Source organism: Lithobates pipiens, unplaced genomic scaffold, assembly GCF_037356315.1.
Source record: "Lithobates pipiens isolate NorthernLeopardFrog02 unplaced genomic scaffold, aLitPip1_a1.2 Scaffold_8, whole genome shotgun sequence".
Classification (NCBI taxonomy): domain Eukaryota; kingdom Metazoa; phylum Chordata; class Amphibia; order Anura; family Ranidae; genus Lithobates; species Lithobates pipiens.
Genome location: NW_027507903.1, coordinates 105,358,664 through 105,376,117, shown reverse-complemented (window position 1 = coordinate 105,376,117; position 17,454 = coordinate 105,358,664). Strand labels below are relative to the sequence as shown.

At 42.9% G+C, this 17,454-nt stretch overlaps 1 protein-coding gene across 4 annotated transcripts in view; it reads left to right on the top strand.

Annotated features, from left to right (window-relative positions):
• The window catches only part of SCAMP5 (secretory carrier membrane protein 5), a 42,848-nt gene extending 32,365 nt beyond the window's left edge, over positions 1 to 10,483 (top strand). For all 4 annotated transcript variants that reach the window (XM_077470619.1, XM_077470618.1, XM_077470621.1 and 1 more), the window contains exons 5-7: positions 136 to 237; positions 2,152 to 2,269; positions 5,459 to 10,483. In XM_077470619.1, coding sequence (XP_077326745.1) covers positions 136 to 237; positions 2,152 to 2,269; positions 5,459 to 5,653 — 415 coding nt within the window. In that variant the 3' untranslated portion in view covers positions 5,654 to 10,483. The remainder of the gene's footprint in view (positions 1 to 135; positions 238 to 2,151; positions 2,270 to 5,458) is intronic.
• Positions 10,484 to 17,454: the final 6,971 nt, after the last annotated feature.

The following is a 17,454-nucleotide window of genomic DNA, read 5'->3' as shown; positions in this document are numbered from 1 at the left end:
TGTCCTATACGTTGTGCTAACATGGATTGTTTGCATGATGGGAATAATGGCATGTAATCCACCTGCCTCTGTTTTCTACATTTGAATTGTTCTTTACAGATTCTGTATGTGATATATGATTTTCTCCTTTGACAGGACAGACAGCTCCTTTAACTTTATGGCTTTCTTCTTTACCTTCTTGGCCCAGTTGGTTATTAGCATAATACAAGCCGTTGGTATTCCTGGCTGGGGAGTCTGGTGAGAGTTTATGTACATTTCATGACAATGGTGATTTTTGCATTTGGTCATTAGAGATGCTCTAGGTGGAAATACTCATACGTGGGACTTTATTGACTGTGTTCTGATCTTACCATGTAAGCACCACTACACACAGGGAATTTTCAGCGAGTGTCATGAAGGTCAGTAGAATGACCCTTTTGTACCTAACACCTGATGCAGATAGGGCATAATAAACTAAATGGATTTATACAATATGTATGGGCTTTCATTAAAGCATTGTCTTCGTTTTTTTGATGCCATCCATTTAACCATTTTCCCTGGGTGGGCATCATGATATCCTGGACTTTGAGTGAAGATGTCTGGATGATGCCTGCGACTATAGACATCATCCGATATCTTCTTTTTTTAGCCGGCGATTACCTGTGTTGTAAAAGCCATCTTAGTGGCTGATTAGCCACTAGATTGCTTTTACAGGCATCGGGAGGGAATGCCCCGCCACCCTCTGGTTTCTCTACTGACTATCTTGTGTGATCGGGGAGCCAGGAATCCAATCTTGTGGCAGTGCCGGTTTACCATAGAGCTGGGCATGGTCCAGATGGTAGCTGGCCATGGACCATCTCTATGACCCATGGAGGCCGGAAGCAACGTCATAATTTCACTTTCGGCAGATGTAAACACTGACAGTTTTTGTTTTTTGATCTCATGCTTTCCCTCATAAATCATTATTGAGAGAGCAATAATTCCAGCACTAGGCAAAGGCTGGTGGTACTTTTAGTTCACTGATTAACAGATCTATGAATGAATGACACAGCCGTGTGGGCGGAGCCCTGGACAGGGATTCATGCTGTCATGAGAGGGGGAGCAGGCCGATGCAGAACATGTTACACCCCAAATATGGGTGTAACATGTTCAGAAAGCTGAACTTCTCCTTTTTAAAGGGAGGACCTTTTGTGGAAGCCAGCTAGTTAATGTGTTACCTTTTTGATCATGAAACTCCAGTGGGTGAAGGTACACTCCTAGAGGAGCTGTCCACTTACCTATGCCTACTTACCTTAGGGGAGGTTTCTCCTTTGAATTTCCATTCCTTTTCATGGACATGTAACTGTGCAGTGTTTGGAGAGAGTCGGTATTGACCAAAGTCTGTGGCGCCAAAGCCTTCTGTGATTCAACAAGGTGGAGACTGTCAATAACAATAAAAGATTTTACTGTGCTAGCACTCAAGGAATATTAGGCTGCTGACACTGCAATAGAACTGATTGCATAAGTGAGTGTGATATAAAGTGCAGCGCTGAGATATGCAAAAAAAAAGTCAACAAATAACTATAACTATGTCAATAAAGAGTGTAGATCATACAAACATCAGTATATCATAATGTCCAAATAAAAATGCATGTGAGGAAACACAAAGGTTTCAAGGGAGGAAGTAAGTGACTGGAGTGAAAAAACTGTTAGATAGGAAATCAAACTTCTGCTTCTGGGGAGAAGTTGGATGTGCTTTTGTGAAGAGGACCACCAGGAGTGGAAATTGACATTGAATGTCCAGCCAAATACACAGTGACACCAAAGTAGGTTGGACTTCATTAAAGTAAAATTTGAAGAAAAAAAAAATAGATAAATTATGAGCAGTGAAGAGAAGAAATACATTTTTAAACATTTTTGTCAATTTTGTGGCTTACATTGGGAAATAAAAACAGGGGATTTATTATCATTGCACCAAATGCTCTTTTATATGTCCTTAGAAAGCAATATAAAAAATGTTTTTAGGTAGGAAAATTCGTCAAAGTATTATCAACTTAACCAGCACATACTGTTGCTGCTATAGTTGATATGGGCATCTGGGTTTCAAGGACATCAGGTCAGGAAAGGGTTAAATCATATACTGTAGTAGATTTCACCCTCTCATGTGTCTTTGTTCTGTTTTCCTTCTTTCAGCGGATGGATTGCAGCAATTTCCTTCTTTGGAACAAATGTGGGGTCTGCGGTGGTGATGCTGATTCCTACCATTATGTTCACAGCTATGGCCGTCTTGTCCTTTATAGCACTGACTAAGGTATAATGGGAGTACAAATGTTGTGCGGAGCTATTTTGCTTGTATGGTGATTGCTATTGTTGACAGGTTACTGTCTTAGGGCTGAGCGTAAGGTCACCAGCTATAGCAGGTTCCTAAATGTGTTTGTACAAGTGCTTGTCATGTGTAATGCCTATTGAATCTGAACTGCTGGGAACCATAAAAGACCCAAATTAATTCAGCTCTGGGGTGTCTGCACAAGTCTGATCATTGGAGGTGAACAGGGTAAGTTCCCAGCACAGCCAGAAAACTGACCGTGCTGTGCTCTCATGCCTAGTGAGGCCAGTTTTTAATAGGAAAATAGACCAACAGGAACACCAGGGATTTCACACAAAGGAAGCAATACAAATAAAATAGGATAGTCTTTCATAGAAGTACATGGTACAGCATTCACATATCAGGAATATGAAATGTTTGGTTTACATATTTTTTTAACCACTTGCCGACTGTGCTATAGCCAAATGACGGCTACAGGGCAGTTGTCCAGTTCTGGGAGGGTGTCTATTGACCTCCTCCCAGAACCGCGCGCCCGCTGCGGCACACATCCTGTGTTCTGTGATCAGGATAAAGAGACAATCACAGCTGATCACAATGTAAACACACTTGGCGGTTATTGGCATTCCTTTCCTCAGGCTTTCACAATGTGAGGAGAGAGCTAGTAACCGGCTAGTGTGAAGGGAGACCACTACACTGATAATCAGAGCACTGATCATCTGTGTTCTGATTATCAGTGCAAACCCAACAGTGCCAATTAGTGCTGCCTCAGTGCACATGAATGAGAGGAAAAATTAGCGGTTAGCACAACTTTCAGACCCTTTTTTAAATGTAAGCACTGTACTTGCGTTGCTGCATTTCTCATGCAGCAATACAAGTTGTAGGTGAAGTCAGATGAGGGAGAGCTTCAAAGAGGCTTAATAGCTTTTATGAGGCGGCTCCCACACAGCAAGCCTTCTTTCAATGGGCATTTCAAAGAAGTTCAAACCATAAAAATACAGAAAGGAGCTCCAAACCAAAACAGATTAGGGTCCAAGATCATTTTCATTGTTGGTCAATAAGCCATATAAAAACATCCAGCATGTTTTGCGGGGCAACACCAGTGACACATAATTGGGGCTCAACATGGTATATAACTTGGATTATTATTATTATACAGGATTTATATAGTGGCAACAGGTTACGCAGTGCTTTTACAATATAAAAGGAACCTAGTACAGTTATACTACAATAAAATACAAGAGGGTTAAGAGGGCCCTGCTCATAAACACTTAAAATCAAATAGGGTGGTGCAAGTGGCACAGAAGGTTGTAACTGTGGGGAATGAGCTGATGGAAGTGATGAGTTTAGTCGGAAGAGTGATGGGCTTTGCTGAAGAGATGAGTTTTCAGGAATCGCCTTAAGGCAGCCAGAATAGGAGGTAGCCAGACAGATTAAGGTAGAGTATTCTAGAGGATGGGAGAGGCTCTGGAGAAGTCCTGGAGGTCAGCATGAGAGGAGGATACAAGGGAGCTTGAGAGCAAGAGGTCTTGAGAGGACAGTTTGGGTGATATTTGGATGAACTCTGAGATGACCAGTGACCTCACAGATCTATAGTAGAACCATTATTCAACTTTCCCCATGGAGTGACAATGTAACTGATCAACAAGAGGTTCTACTGGTACCAATACTGGAGCCAAAATAGATCTGTGACATCACTGTTTGTATCTGAGTGTATCCAAGTTGTATACCATGTTGAGCCAAGGGGAGAGCTGTTGCCCCCAAGAGACGCGTTGGATGTTTTTATATGCATCGTTTACCAACAATTACAATTTTATTGGACTCTTGTTTGTTTTTGGTCAAGCACTCCTTTCTGTATTTCTAATGATATTTAGTTTCAATCTGTTTATTGGTTTTCTTGCCATAGTACAAAGAGTATGATAAGTATGTAAACAATTAACATACCGTTAATAAGGCACATAAAGAGAAAAAAAAACATATCAACGATAATTCCAATTATTCCAATTCGATATGACTGATGATGTGGGATATCCTTGCACGATGTAGCGAGATTAGTAGTATCAAAGAGACCTATGTATACATGCAAATGATATAGAAAATTCAAGGACAGAACGGTTATCTTGTCAAGGTGAAACTATATATAACCATCAAGTGGTTCAATAGAGACATTTGGCCCGTGTGTACAGCAGCCTGTCTGACAGAAGCTGGCCATTTGGCAGGCTTCTGTGGCAGGGTAACGACCGAAAAAGGTCTCCCGATTGGCATTTGATCAGCATTCTCAGCCATTGGCTGAGAGCGCGCACCGGTGTGTTATGACGGGGGACTGTCCCCCTGTGGGAACACAATAGAATAGTAGGGGATATCGCTGTACTAACATCACAAAGTCAGTACAAGATCTCCTCCCGAACACTTTAATTTTTCCCGTTCAGCCCACTGGGTTGAATGAAAAAAGTGAACAAATGGTGTGTACTAGGCTTTAGTCAAATGTTGCTACTGACTGGCTCTAACAACATGCAGTGGCTATCCTAGCGGCCAGGATTATGTATGAAAGCAAGCATGTGGTGTTTAGAAAGACCCTTATCAAATTTCTGAATGAGACCAATCTCCGGGGATCGAACAAAATTCACGTCTGTAACTGAAAAGATAAAATTAAGTTAAATCTGATCCAAAACCTGGTCACCATGGGTCACTGCCACCAAATATGTATTTCTATCAACTAATGTGACCCCAGGGCTGAATGAGAGGGCCAGGGGAGTGGCAAACAGAGGTTATGAACACTGATGACATCACTGGTTATTAGAATGCCGGTGGCTGGAAGGTTGAAATTGTGCACAATAACATTTTTTAGCTTTTTGTAACTAAAAGGCAGGTTTAATACACCTGTTGGCTTGTATGCAATGTTTGGGCAATTTCTAGGCATTTTGCCAAGGCACCCTGGTTGAAAAAGGCTGTCCTAGAGCAAGCATGATGGAAATTAGAGTCAGAACTACTTAGCTCTGTCTGTCCTGGGTCAGTATGCTTTCTATTGGAGGGGGAAAAAAAATCAGGTCTTCTGTTCTATTACGGTAGACAGGACTGTTCTCTAGAAATCTCAGAACTTAGAATGGACAGAATTTGGCAAATGGCAGAGGATTTCTGAAATTTGGAAAATATAACCATCTTCTTGCTCCCCTATAGGTACACAAATTTTACCGTGGTGCAGGAGGCAGCCTGAGTAAGGCACAGGAGGAATGGACCTCGGGTGCTTGGAAAAACCCCCATGTCCAGCAGGCGGCTCAGAATGCAGCTCTTGGGGCAGCACAAGGTGCCATGACACAGCAAGAACCTCAGTACTCGGCCACACCAAACTATGGCTACTCAAATCAAATGTAAACGTTTCTCTGGACTTCAAGAATTACATTCCCTGGGGTTGGAAAACTCCTCATTTCCGCTGTTCTCTAGTAGTTAAAATTGTCTTTTCAACTCTCTTCCCATTCCCTTTGATATGGTGCATAATTGATAGTGGTGTGTGTATATGGTATCCCAGAGAGTATCCATCCCTGGTTAACGGGGGACAAATGTTTGTGAGTTCAATTTATATACATACAACGCTACAGCCTGGTGCTTGAACCGGTTGCTAGATATTGTTACAATAAGTAAAAAGCATTCAAGGGGAAAACCAGATTGTATAGTTAGTATAGTTACATATATATGGTTAACGAAAAATGAATGGAAATGCCATATAGGTGATGGTTTCAGGCAGTCTGAATCGGCCCAGCTGGTCTTGAATGAATCATATGACTCTAAAGCCTGCAAGGCAAGAAAAGGGAGACGCAGTAAGCAATACATGGATGGTGTACTTACCTCCTATGTTTGCTACCTGTTATCTTGCATCAATCTTCCAAAGGCTTGGCTTTCTAGCAAAATACCACCCTATTGAAAGGCCAATGCCTTTATCTATGGTATTGATACCTCGTTCACTCCAGGTCTGCAACCATCATTGTTAGTATTTTGGACAGACTATGTCTGCACATTTTATTCACTAATGTATGTTCAATAACTCCAGAATTTCTTAAAACATGTTGTTTTTTTAGTTTTTTTTTTTTTTAGTTTTTGGACATTGCTGTTTAAATAATGTGAAAGTACAGATTCTGCACTATATAATTATGCATAGTATCCATTTGGAACTAATGTACGATACGTTTATCCTTTATCCATTGAACACTAAATCTATCCTTGTATTATACACTCCAGTAGGACACAGAGGGGTTGAAATTGCTAAAACTGGTGAGTGCAAAACTTGATGCAGCTCTGCATAGAAACTAATCGGCGTCCATGTTTTTTTTTGGCAAAGCTAGAAGTGGATTGGCTACCATGCACAGCTGCGCCAGATTTTGCACTCAACAGTTTTAGTAAATGAACCCAAGTGTTGAGGCCACAAGACAACATCATGCCACATGTGGTGTTTTTTTTGTATTGTTTACATGAATTAGTATACATGAACAAATGATGCAGATTATAAATAATGCACAATGTATGGAGATTGGTGCGCTAATCTGGGTTTGCCATATCTCCAGGCTGATTACTCCTCATGAACCTCATAATATCTAGCTTTAGAACTTCAAATTAAAAAATGTTTTCTTCCATATCTTATGTGGTACACTAACAGTTGTGTGAACAAACAAAACCCACGCAATGTATAATTAGTGTGTTACTTATAAGTAATGGTACTTATTATAATATTCAGGCACCTTTAAATGTTGTGTAATGGGCTTAATGCACAAAGATTGAACACAAGGCTAAGGATCTTCTTTTTAGCAATCGCACTGTAATTTTCAAACTCATTGGCTGAAAATAACGGTCATATACAAAAATATAAGGATCCTTATCTTGGTGCGTTTGTGAATTGAACCTTGTGTATCAACAAGGTAAAAGTTTCCAGATAGCGACCTGTCTCCCCATAACTTATGGTGCTACCAACTGCACATGTTTACATAAAAAATAGCATGGGGGAAATACAATGTGTTCTTTGTAAATGATCCAAGGAGATATGGTAACATTGCTTTTTCTTCAATATTATTGCCCTAAATAAAGGAAGAAAACAGCTTTTGCTGCTAAATCCTTGTTATAAGAAGAACATCCTCAAACTCTCTAATGAGCAACATTTGGACCCTTGTGCCCCTGGCGTTAGGGTTCTTTTAACAATGTGGACCCAAAGCCCTAAATTGAATTCCTGCTGACCTTGATACTAATCTATATAAGTCTGTTAGTATATATAAGTACCTAAATAATAAAATAATCTGTTTAACAAGCTATAAACGTGATGTTATCCTTTTTGCCTAACCCTTGGCAAACTCTTGTAGCCTGATTCCAACACAAACCTAAAGCCTAGGAAACACGGGCCGAATGTTGGGTGACATCTGCCAGTTCAATAATAACCGGCTGACATTTGGCCCGTGTGTATGGCAGCTGGTCCGACAGAACCTGGACCAGCTTTTGTCAGACGAGCATACTGGAAAACCAGCAGTCAGAACACAATAGAAATGCAGGGGAGATTCCTCTACTAACATCAGATTGTTTGTTAGTACAGCAGCTCCAACAGAAGCTATCCGTTTTTTTTTTTTTTTTTTTTTTTCTAACCCGATGGGTTGAACGAAATATAAACTAATGGCATGTGCTAGGCTTAACGCTAACCTGTAGAATAGATACTGGTTGAAGGGAGAGGTGTGTTTAGGCAGATAACAGATTGCACCATGCCCTCTTCTGCAAGGAGAAGGCATGGTGCAAGGTCTATCAAGGAGAAAGGGCAGGGAAGTCACCAGATATCATTGTTTGCTCTGTGGACTGAGACCAATTTATTTGAATGTGAAAGAACCATTATACTCGAATTCTCAGGCTTCCATACTAGGTGTTAGCCCCAGTCTATCAGATTACAGTTCCTGGTATAGCTGGAGGATTGTTTGCTGGGGAAATTTTCTTTCTTTATGTAGGCAGCTATGGGTTTTTTTTTTCCCCAGTTGTGATGCTTATGTTGAACAGAAAATAAAAAATTCATCTGTATTCAAAGTCATGTTATCGTATGTTTCCACATTGTGTTCGTAACACATGCAGCAATCTTTTATTTTGTGTGTAAACTGCAAAAGGTCATTTCTACTTAAATCTTAATTTTGCTTAGGCCCCTTTCACACTTGTGCGACTTGTCCTGCGAATTGGGACTGCAAAGTCACATGACAAGTCATGCCCCATGATTTTCAATGAGTACCATTCATATCTGTGCAACTTCAAGTCACAGCAACTTCAAAGTAGTCCCTGAACTACTGTGGTCCGACTTTGAGGCAACTTGAGGTCCATAGACCTCAAGATTACACATGCATTGCTTCAAGTCGCCTCAAAATTGGGCAACGTTCAGGTCGGAAAAATGTGAAAGGGGTTTTAGTTAAATATCCCTAACTGCTTACCCAGTAGCTTTGTTCCTGGATATAAAAAGTCCTACAAAACTCAGTTAAATTTGGTTGTAAACTCACTACATATACCCACTTAAGTGACTGGCCTCAGTTGATACAAAGAGATGAAACAAATCCTCCTACATAACTTTTGCCTGTTTATCTGCGGTCTTTTCTTCTGTAAAGCCGCTCAAAAGGCAGAATTTTTTGCCGCTTGTCTGAGCTTTAAGAGAACGAGGCAGGGAGCTGAAGTTACACTCTGCAGAGAAGAGCTCTGAGTGCTGATTGGAGGGAAGAAAGGCACACCCTTCACTCAGGCGCAGAGCTGAGGCTGTTGCTGCGCTGAGGCTCCCTCCCCTGTCACCTTTTTAGCTCTTAGTGTCAGAAAAACCTTTCAGAAATGACTTGTGCAGATACCAGTGGAACAAGGCAGCAGAGAGAAATTACACTTCAGTGCTCTGGATTGAGATAAGTACACACTATAGAGGGGGATATCCTTTATCCTTTATGTCAGATGTGTACAACCACTTTAAGGGCATAGTTCACATTTACCACAAAACTGCCAATGCCGATAAGGGGCATCAGTAGATGAAAACAAACTGTGCAGCTCTGACTAAAGATGAATAATACCCTTGCTATAGCTGTAGGCCATTTATATACCTTATGAAGCCTGACAGGAAAACTCCCAGGACATTGCTAAGTGAGGCCTAGTCATTACTGCTCACCTCCATCACAGGTGTGAGCTCTCAAATGCTGAGCTCAGAGCTACTGTATCTGGGGGGAAGGAGAGCATGTGAGGGCGTTTGAAAAAAAAAAAGCTCACTCCTGTAATGGTGGAGGTGAGCAGTAATGACTAGGCCTCACTTGGCCACGTCCTGGGAGTAATCCAGTGAGGCTTTATAAGGTATGTAAATGGCGGCCTACACCTGTAGCAAGGGTATTATTCAGCTTTAGTCAGAGCGGCACAGTTTGTTCTTTTTTTTTTTTTTTTTTTTTTTTTATGTACAGACGACCCCTTACCTGTATTTTTTGTTTTTTTGTAAAGTTGGACTATCCTTTTAAGCTTTGTTCCTGTGTGAGGCAGTCAATAATTTCACGATTTCAGTCTAAAAACCTACCTAGGGAAATGGGACAGAAGGGCACCAGGAATTACCCTTTGCAGTACCTTGGCTTTGTGTGGAGTTGGCCGTCTGTTGCAACCTAGATACAGCCTAAAAAAAATACTGAATTTTTTATTTCCTTTTTTTTTATATGGTTTGGAATTAAGACATCACATACAATCGTGTCATGTGTCAATGTGTCTGCTGCCCTTGGAATTTCAGTATTAGAAGTATGTGGCAGCTATTTTCCGAACTGTCGTTTTTCCTGGTAGAAGGTTTGATGCACAATTTACATGCTGTTTATGGCTTTTTTTTCGTCGGGGAAACTATGTTGATTCTTTAAGTTACACCACTAAGTAGCTATTAATGTAATTATGGCCAATCATGTTCTATTGTATTATAAACAACATTCCCTTTGTAATGTTTACATTTTTAACACCTTGTTAATAAATGGGAAAGTGCACAGTAATACATGTGATGAACTTTCCTTTAAAACTCGCAGTCAACTCCATGTGTATTGCTATTCATGGGATCCTTGGGACGTTCTGTCCAGTTCCAATAATGAGTTCTGCTATTTTGTCATTTTATGTGTTTATCTTAACTTATTGCCGTTCAGTGAGAAGAATCGTGGAAAATGATGTGTGTGATCAAATACAAAAATAAAGAAAGCTTTCAAACTAGGCTGGTGTCATGGTTATGCTGTAATCTTCCTCTGTCTACTGCCCTCTCCTCGTGAGTTCAAAGAGGCCAGCCACTTCCACCTGGTGGTTTTTATAACCTCTCCTCTAAGCATGGCTCCACCCCAGGCCCTATCAGGGAACCCTATATTAACCTGTGCACCGCAACCCAGCGGTGCTGATCAACCATTGTGTATTCACTGTGTGGTTCCTGGTTCCTGCTTGCCGTGTGCGCTATGTTTGTCTCTGTTAATGACCTTGGCGTGTTCTCGACTTTTCCTGTCTGCTTGTGACCCTGACCTTTTGGCATGTCCCCGACTACCCTTGTCTGCCTGTGATCCTGAACCTTTGGCGTGTACTCTGTTCCCGTCTGCTAGTTGCCCTGACCTCTGCCTTATCCCTTTACTGTTCTCCTTGTTCCAGCCTGCTTATTCCTTCTCCTATAGTCTACAGTGAGTGTGAGCTGTGAGACCCTAGGGGCCGCGACCTGGAGCCAGACTGCAGCGCTGACCATCTTCACCACTATAGGCTCTGGTGAACACCTGCTGGCTTTTAGACTCCCTGCCCTGGGGAATCTATCCTCTAGCTCCAAATGGGATCTGTGTTAATGATCCAGTAGACCTGCTTTCTGAACCTCCATGAGTACAATCCGCAGCAGTCAGTCCTAGGGTCCACTATCTTAGCGGTGCACCTATGATTCCTACGGAGTGCATCTGTCACCTGGTCTCAGGTGACCTGACAGCTGGGTGTCCATTATTAAAATCCAATCTATTTTCATCAGGATGAAAAAAATAGGCGTTCCCCATTGAGATTTAACTGTACCATGCCAACAAAATGGGCCCTAACAGTCAGAGAGGATCTGGCATTACCCCTACTGAATAGGTCAGGGATATGCAATTAGCGGACCTCCAGCTGTTGCAAATCTACATTCCCATCATGCCTCTGGGTATCATTGTTTTGGCAGTCAGTCTTGCTATGCCTCATGGGACTTGTAGTTCTGCAACAGCTGGAGGTCCGCTAATTGCATATCCCTGGAATAGGTAAGCACCTTTTTGCTTATATTTTTAGTGGTGCTCCTACAGGAACTTTCAAACGTGGCACTTTAAAGCAAAATTCCATACATGTCCACTGCATACTTACATTGGACCAGTTTGGCCTAATATAAGCATGTACAGTATATGTGATACCCAATCCTACTCTGTATAAGCTCTAAATCACAGTAGTAACCTGGGCTACTTTCTTGTCCGGATTGGTCATTCCCCGCGCGCGCTGGTGGGGGAAGCAGCTAATGGAGCATGATCTGTGCCTCCATTAGCTTCAGTGGAGTTGCAATGGAAACTTTTGGGGGTTTAATGTGGTGTCTCATTAACCACTTCAATACTGGGCACGTTCAGTGCTGTCACACTTTGAATAACAATTGTGCAGTCATGCAACACTGTACCTATATGACATTTTTTATCATTTTTTTGTGACAGAGCTCTCTGGTGATATTTAATCACCACTGGGCTTTGTCATTTTAGTTAAATGGGAAAAAATAGTTTGTTATAAAATTTTGCAAATAAGTAGTTTTACTCCTTTACTGATGTGCACTGATTATCTGTGTAAATGTCCCTTGTCACGCTTGCTGGTTACAGGCTCTCCTCTCCTCAAGCTATGACAGTGCATGGGAAAAGGAATGCCGATAAGCAGCAAGTTTGTTTACCATTGTGAATGGCCCTTTACCCTGATCAGAGTACGCCGGATGCACGCACCTGGGGGGTGTGGTTCTGGGAGGATGTCCATGGATGCCCTCCCAGAACGAGAGAGCCACACTATAGCCGTCTTTCTGCTAGAGTGCGGGCATGAATTGAAGAGAACACAAGCTATTGGCCCCCTGTGTAATAAAGTTATATGGGAGAAAAATTCTGAGATGTATTTAAAAAAATAAAATAAAAATGTACTCTGCCAAACTTAGGCCTCATGCACACGAGACGCAGTTAAACGCGTGTTCAGATGCAGTTGGACACTTTTTTCAACTGCCCCTGAACTCATTTAATGTTATCCTATGTGTCCATGCACACAGTCTCGTTTTTTGCCGTTTTTCTCGTTTTTAGGCCTCATGCACACGAGACGCAGTTAAACGCGTGTTCAGGGACGGGGGGCGGAGCGTCATGACGTAGGAGCGGCCGCACGCCGGATCTCCCGAGATCCTCACTCTGTCTCCCCCTCGTCACGCTCTCGATGCTGGGCTGTGCGCAACTCTGTTGGCCCACGGAGAGCTCCAGCAACGCCGCGCTGACTCGAACCAAGCTGCGGCGGCTCCCGTGATCCTGGCATATGCGCGGACTGTGCAAACGCTGACAGCCACCCTTTGCTCGGCGAATCGGCTGAAGATCTGGCGGATGCCTACCCCTCAGTGATGAAGACCCTCTGACTAGCAGACAGCTGTATCCGAAACCTGGTGTCAGGAGAGGAGCCGTGTACTCAAGGAGCTGTGTCTGTGCTTGTCGGTGTCTGGCGGTCGGTCTATGATGACAGGACAGCGGTAAGACAAGCGGTCAGAAGGGGAGGGGGGCAGCCCAAAGCTGGAGGTGGCTAAAGACAGTATACCTGATAGGAAGGGTCCTTTCCCCCTGGTTATAGCTTGGGCTCACCTGTGAGTACCCCCCCTCCCCCCTTCCTTTAATGGCATAAGAAGGCTGTTTTTGAATGTCTTTGAAGGTCTACCCTCGAAGGACAGTGTTTCTTTGCATACCCCAAACCTGCCGCTGCTAGATTATAAGTGTACGTGGAGAGGAGAAGGGGAAGCTATAATAAGAGGAAGAATAATAATCTGCTTGCTGCTGGAACTCGCTTTATCTGCTAAACTGAACGAGTATGTTTATAACCAAAGGATGAAGTTTGCGCTGTTGTGAACAATTGAGGTTGGATGCATCTCGATGTTTTGATATCTGACGCAAGAGTTTCTTTTGCAGGAAAAACTCATCTAAAACCTTTTCTGGCTGTGTGTCTGTTTTGACTGCCTCCATTTAACAGTTAAAGGACTGGATATATTTGATATTGTTTTTTGCTTTTTTGATTTTAGGGTGGGAAAATTTGTCATCAATGTAAGACGAACTCAGTATAACAGCTGTAATAATAATAATATCAATAACTTTTCGCTGCTTAGCCTATTACACTATAGGTTTACCGTTGAGTTAGACGGTATGGACTCTGATAGAGGATTTATCTGCGGCGTGGAAAGCAGCTGAACTAGATCCCATCCCCCCTTTTTTTTTTTTTTATTTATTTTTTTTTTTTTTTGGGGTTGAGAGTAAGCTAGCCGTTGCTGTTGTTACCCCTGATTTAATCTTACCTCATTGTGGGTGGTTCTAGGCCTCTGGGAGATTTTCAGTGGTTCGGAGGGAGGTATATTAGATTAGGGTGGAGATAGGGGGGAAGAGGGGGAAGGAAGGAAAAGAGAGGGGGTTGATAGTAAAAAGGAACACCTGGTGAGTGTTAGATAAAGGGAGGAGGGTTTTCAGTCCTGCCAAAATGAGGGGAAAGACAAGTAAAGTCAACAAGACAGTCACCCCGGCTACAAGTCCGGTCGGGATTCAAAAATATCTGGCTGCAAATTCTAGTATAAGAGAGGATGAAGGGTCCGATAGCCCCAGAACAGAAAAACCTATCCGCTCGGGCCCAAGTAGACAGAAGGGGGAAGAGGGAAGGGGGGTAAAAAATCCTGCCATAAAGTCAAGTGAGCTTAAAAAAAAAAGCGGAGTAAACCCACAGAATGTAGAAGTAGACCAGAATAACCCCCGGGGAGAGGGGGAGGTGGTTAACAGAGAGGCAGAAGAAATGGTTCCGGATAGCCATAAAGAAACCCCCCAACCCCCACAAATTAGGGAGATGCTCTCTGAGATGTTCTCGAGAATGGAGATCTCTCTAAGGGCGGATATCGCAACAATAAGAAGCGATATAGGTTTGGTATTGGGGAGAGTTGAGGAGTTAGAAAACAGAGTTGAGACTCAAGAGCGTAAGATGGATGGAATCTTAGAGCAGATAACAGCCCTCCGGAGATCAAATAGAACAATTAGATATAAGTTGGAGGACCAGGAAAATAGAAGTAGGAGGAAGAACATACGGATAAAAGGTCTCCCCGAGACATATGGTGGGTCCGCCCTGGGAGAGATAGCTCAACAGATTTTTAATCCCTTATTGGACAAGGAAGTTACAGCCCCATTGAAAATTGATAGAATACATAGAATGACTCGACCCCGGGGGATTAGAACAGAAGCACCTCGAGACGTCATAGTGAGATTTCATAATGTAGCAGAAAAAATGCAGGTAATGAGAAGAGGGAGAATTCAGCCTGGGGTGGTCCATGAGGGCACGGAACTGCAGATTTACCCTGATTTAGCGGGTGAGACATTGGGAAGGAGGAGATGCTTAAAACCACTCACTGAATTACTGAGAGCGGCGGACATCCCATATCAATGGGGATTTCCAGCATGCCTCATAGGGAAGAAAGAGGGACGATCTGCAGTTCTGCGCTACCCTGAAGACCTCCCAGAATTTTGTGAGCAGTTAGGCATATACCCCGCCCCTCAGATAGAATGGGGGGGTGAAGATGTATTAGGGGGGGAGGGGAACAGCACCCAGGGGAGGAAAGGGCATGGTCGACCGAACAGTTGGAGTCGAAAGTAGATTATTGGAAGTGAGATGGATTAAAAGGCCACGCTGAGAGCGGAGGAGTGTGAGGGGAGGGGAGATGGGGGGAGGGGGGGAGGGAAGGCGAGGGGAGCCTCGGGCAGATAAGGGTATGAGCCCCAGGGACACTATGGGGGTGAGGCGAACACAAATATCGGCCCACCAATGCCATAGGCTTAACGGGAAGGGGGATGTCCTACCCAGTCTTACGAGATGTGCCGTTATAGGACGAGGGGGGAGGGGGGGAGGGAGGGAGAGGGAGGGGGGTGGTTTGTGGTTGGTTTTTGGGGCTCTCACTCAGTCCTCCCATGGGGTTGGGGGGGACAGGTAACACCGGACCCACCAGACGCTTAAGGGAAGGAAAAGGAAAGGAAAAAAAAAAAAAGGGAAAAAAAAAGATAGAGGGGGAATTACCCCGGTTTGAGAGGTATGGTAGTCCTTAATGTTACCACTTATAATGTAAGGGGTTTAAACTCAAAAAGGAAAAGATATAGGATAAATGACGAATTGCAATACATGGATGCAAATATAGTATGTCTTCAAGAGACGCATATAACATGTACTTCTGGGATTAGATTGAACTCGGCCAATTTTCCGGTGTGGTTCTATGGGGACTCCCCATCCCCCTACTCGAGAGGGGTTGCGATAGGGTTTAGTAGAACTACATTTAACTTAGTTGAGCGACTGGTGGATCCGGAGGGTCGTTACCTGTGCCTAAAAGGTAGGCTGTTCAATTTTAAATGTACAATTGTTAATATCTATGCCCCAAACAAGAATACGGGGAGATTCCTGAAGAAAGTATTGAATAAAATTGAAGACTTTAAAGAAGGGAAATTAATCCTGGCAGGAGATTTCAATTGGAGTATGAACCCTAAAATAGATACCACAGGGGCGGGCCCTAGGATATCGGAACATAAACAGAGAATGTTTCTAAGGGCATTAACTTCATATCAATTATACGATACTTGGAGAACACTGCATCCAAAAGATAGGGATTATACATGTTTCTCCTCGGTCCATGGTTCTTTCTCCCGAATAGATTATATTTTTCTGGAACACTCATTTTTAAGGTCACTTAAGAAGGTGGAAATAAAGACAAGAACAGTCTCAGATCATGCACCTGTGTGGATCCAGCTGGAGATTGGGGGGGACCATGGACCGAGGATGAATTGGAGACTGAATGAATCTCTATTACAGGATAAAGATACAGTAGAAAGGATTGAGCAGGAGATTGCACAATTTTTTAGTTTGAACGACATACCGGAAACCTCCAGCCCTGTATTATGGGAAGCACACAAGGCAGTTATAAGAGGGGTATTAATAGGGATCGGTGCAGGGAAAAAGAGAGAGAGGGTGAGGAAGAAAACCCTACTATATGAGGAAATTCAGAGATTAGAACAGACGAGGAGACCATGGGGGCTGCGGGACACCCAGGATTTGATAATAAAAAAACGAGAGTTGGAAGAGTATTTGGAGCAGGATAGGAGAATGGCCTACCATATTCTGGGAAGAGAAAGGTACCAATGGGGGAATAAATCAGGTAAATGGTTGGCTAGGAGGGTGAAGGAAAAGAAAAATAGAACTTTCATCCCAAAAGTAAGAAATGCTGCGGGGGATTTACAAAATATGCCAGATGATATTGTGAATACATTTTTTACATATTACCGGGGCCTCTATAATATCGGGCAACAGGATAAGGTAGAGAATCGAGTAGGGGAGGAAATAAAGGATTATTTAAATCGGATAGATATCCCCAGGGGCAAGCAATTAGAAATGGAAGTACTAGAAGCTCCAATAACAAGGGGGGAGGTTGAGATGGCGATTAAAAATACAGCTAAGGGAAGTTGCCCGGGACCCGATGGTTTCCCGATCTCATATTACAAGCAATTCCAAAAACAGCTAGTCCCAAAATTATCCGATTATTTTAATGCAGTGGGGAGACACTCTTGACACATGTGGTCCTGATCTTGAAAGAGGGCAAGGACCCAACTGCAGTAGAAAGCTATAGGCCAATTTCCTTGCTAAACTCAGATATTAAATTGTTTGCAAAAATTATGGCTGAAAGATTGAGACCACATGTGCCAGAGTGGATACTGCAGGATCAGGTTGGATTTATTGAAGGGAGAGAAGGTCGGGATAACACACTAAAGACTATTATGTTATGCCAAGAAGCTGTAAGATGTGGTGCCCCCACGGTACTCATGTCAATAGATGCGGAAAAGGCATTTGACAGAGTGGGGTGGGGATTCCTGTTTGAAGTGCTGGTAAGGTATGGATTGGGGGAGCGGATGAGGGGCTGGATA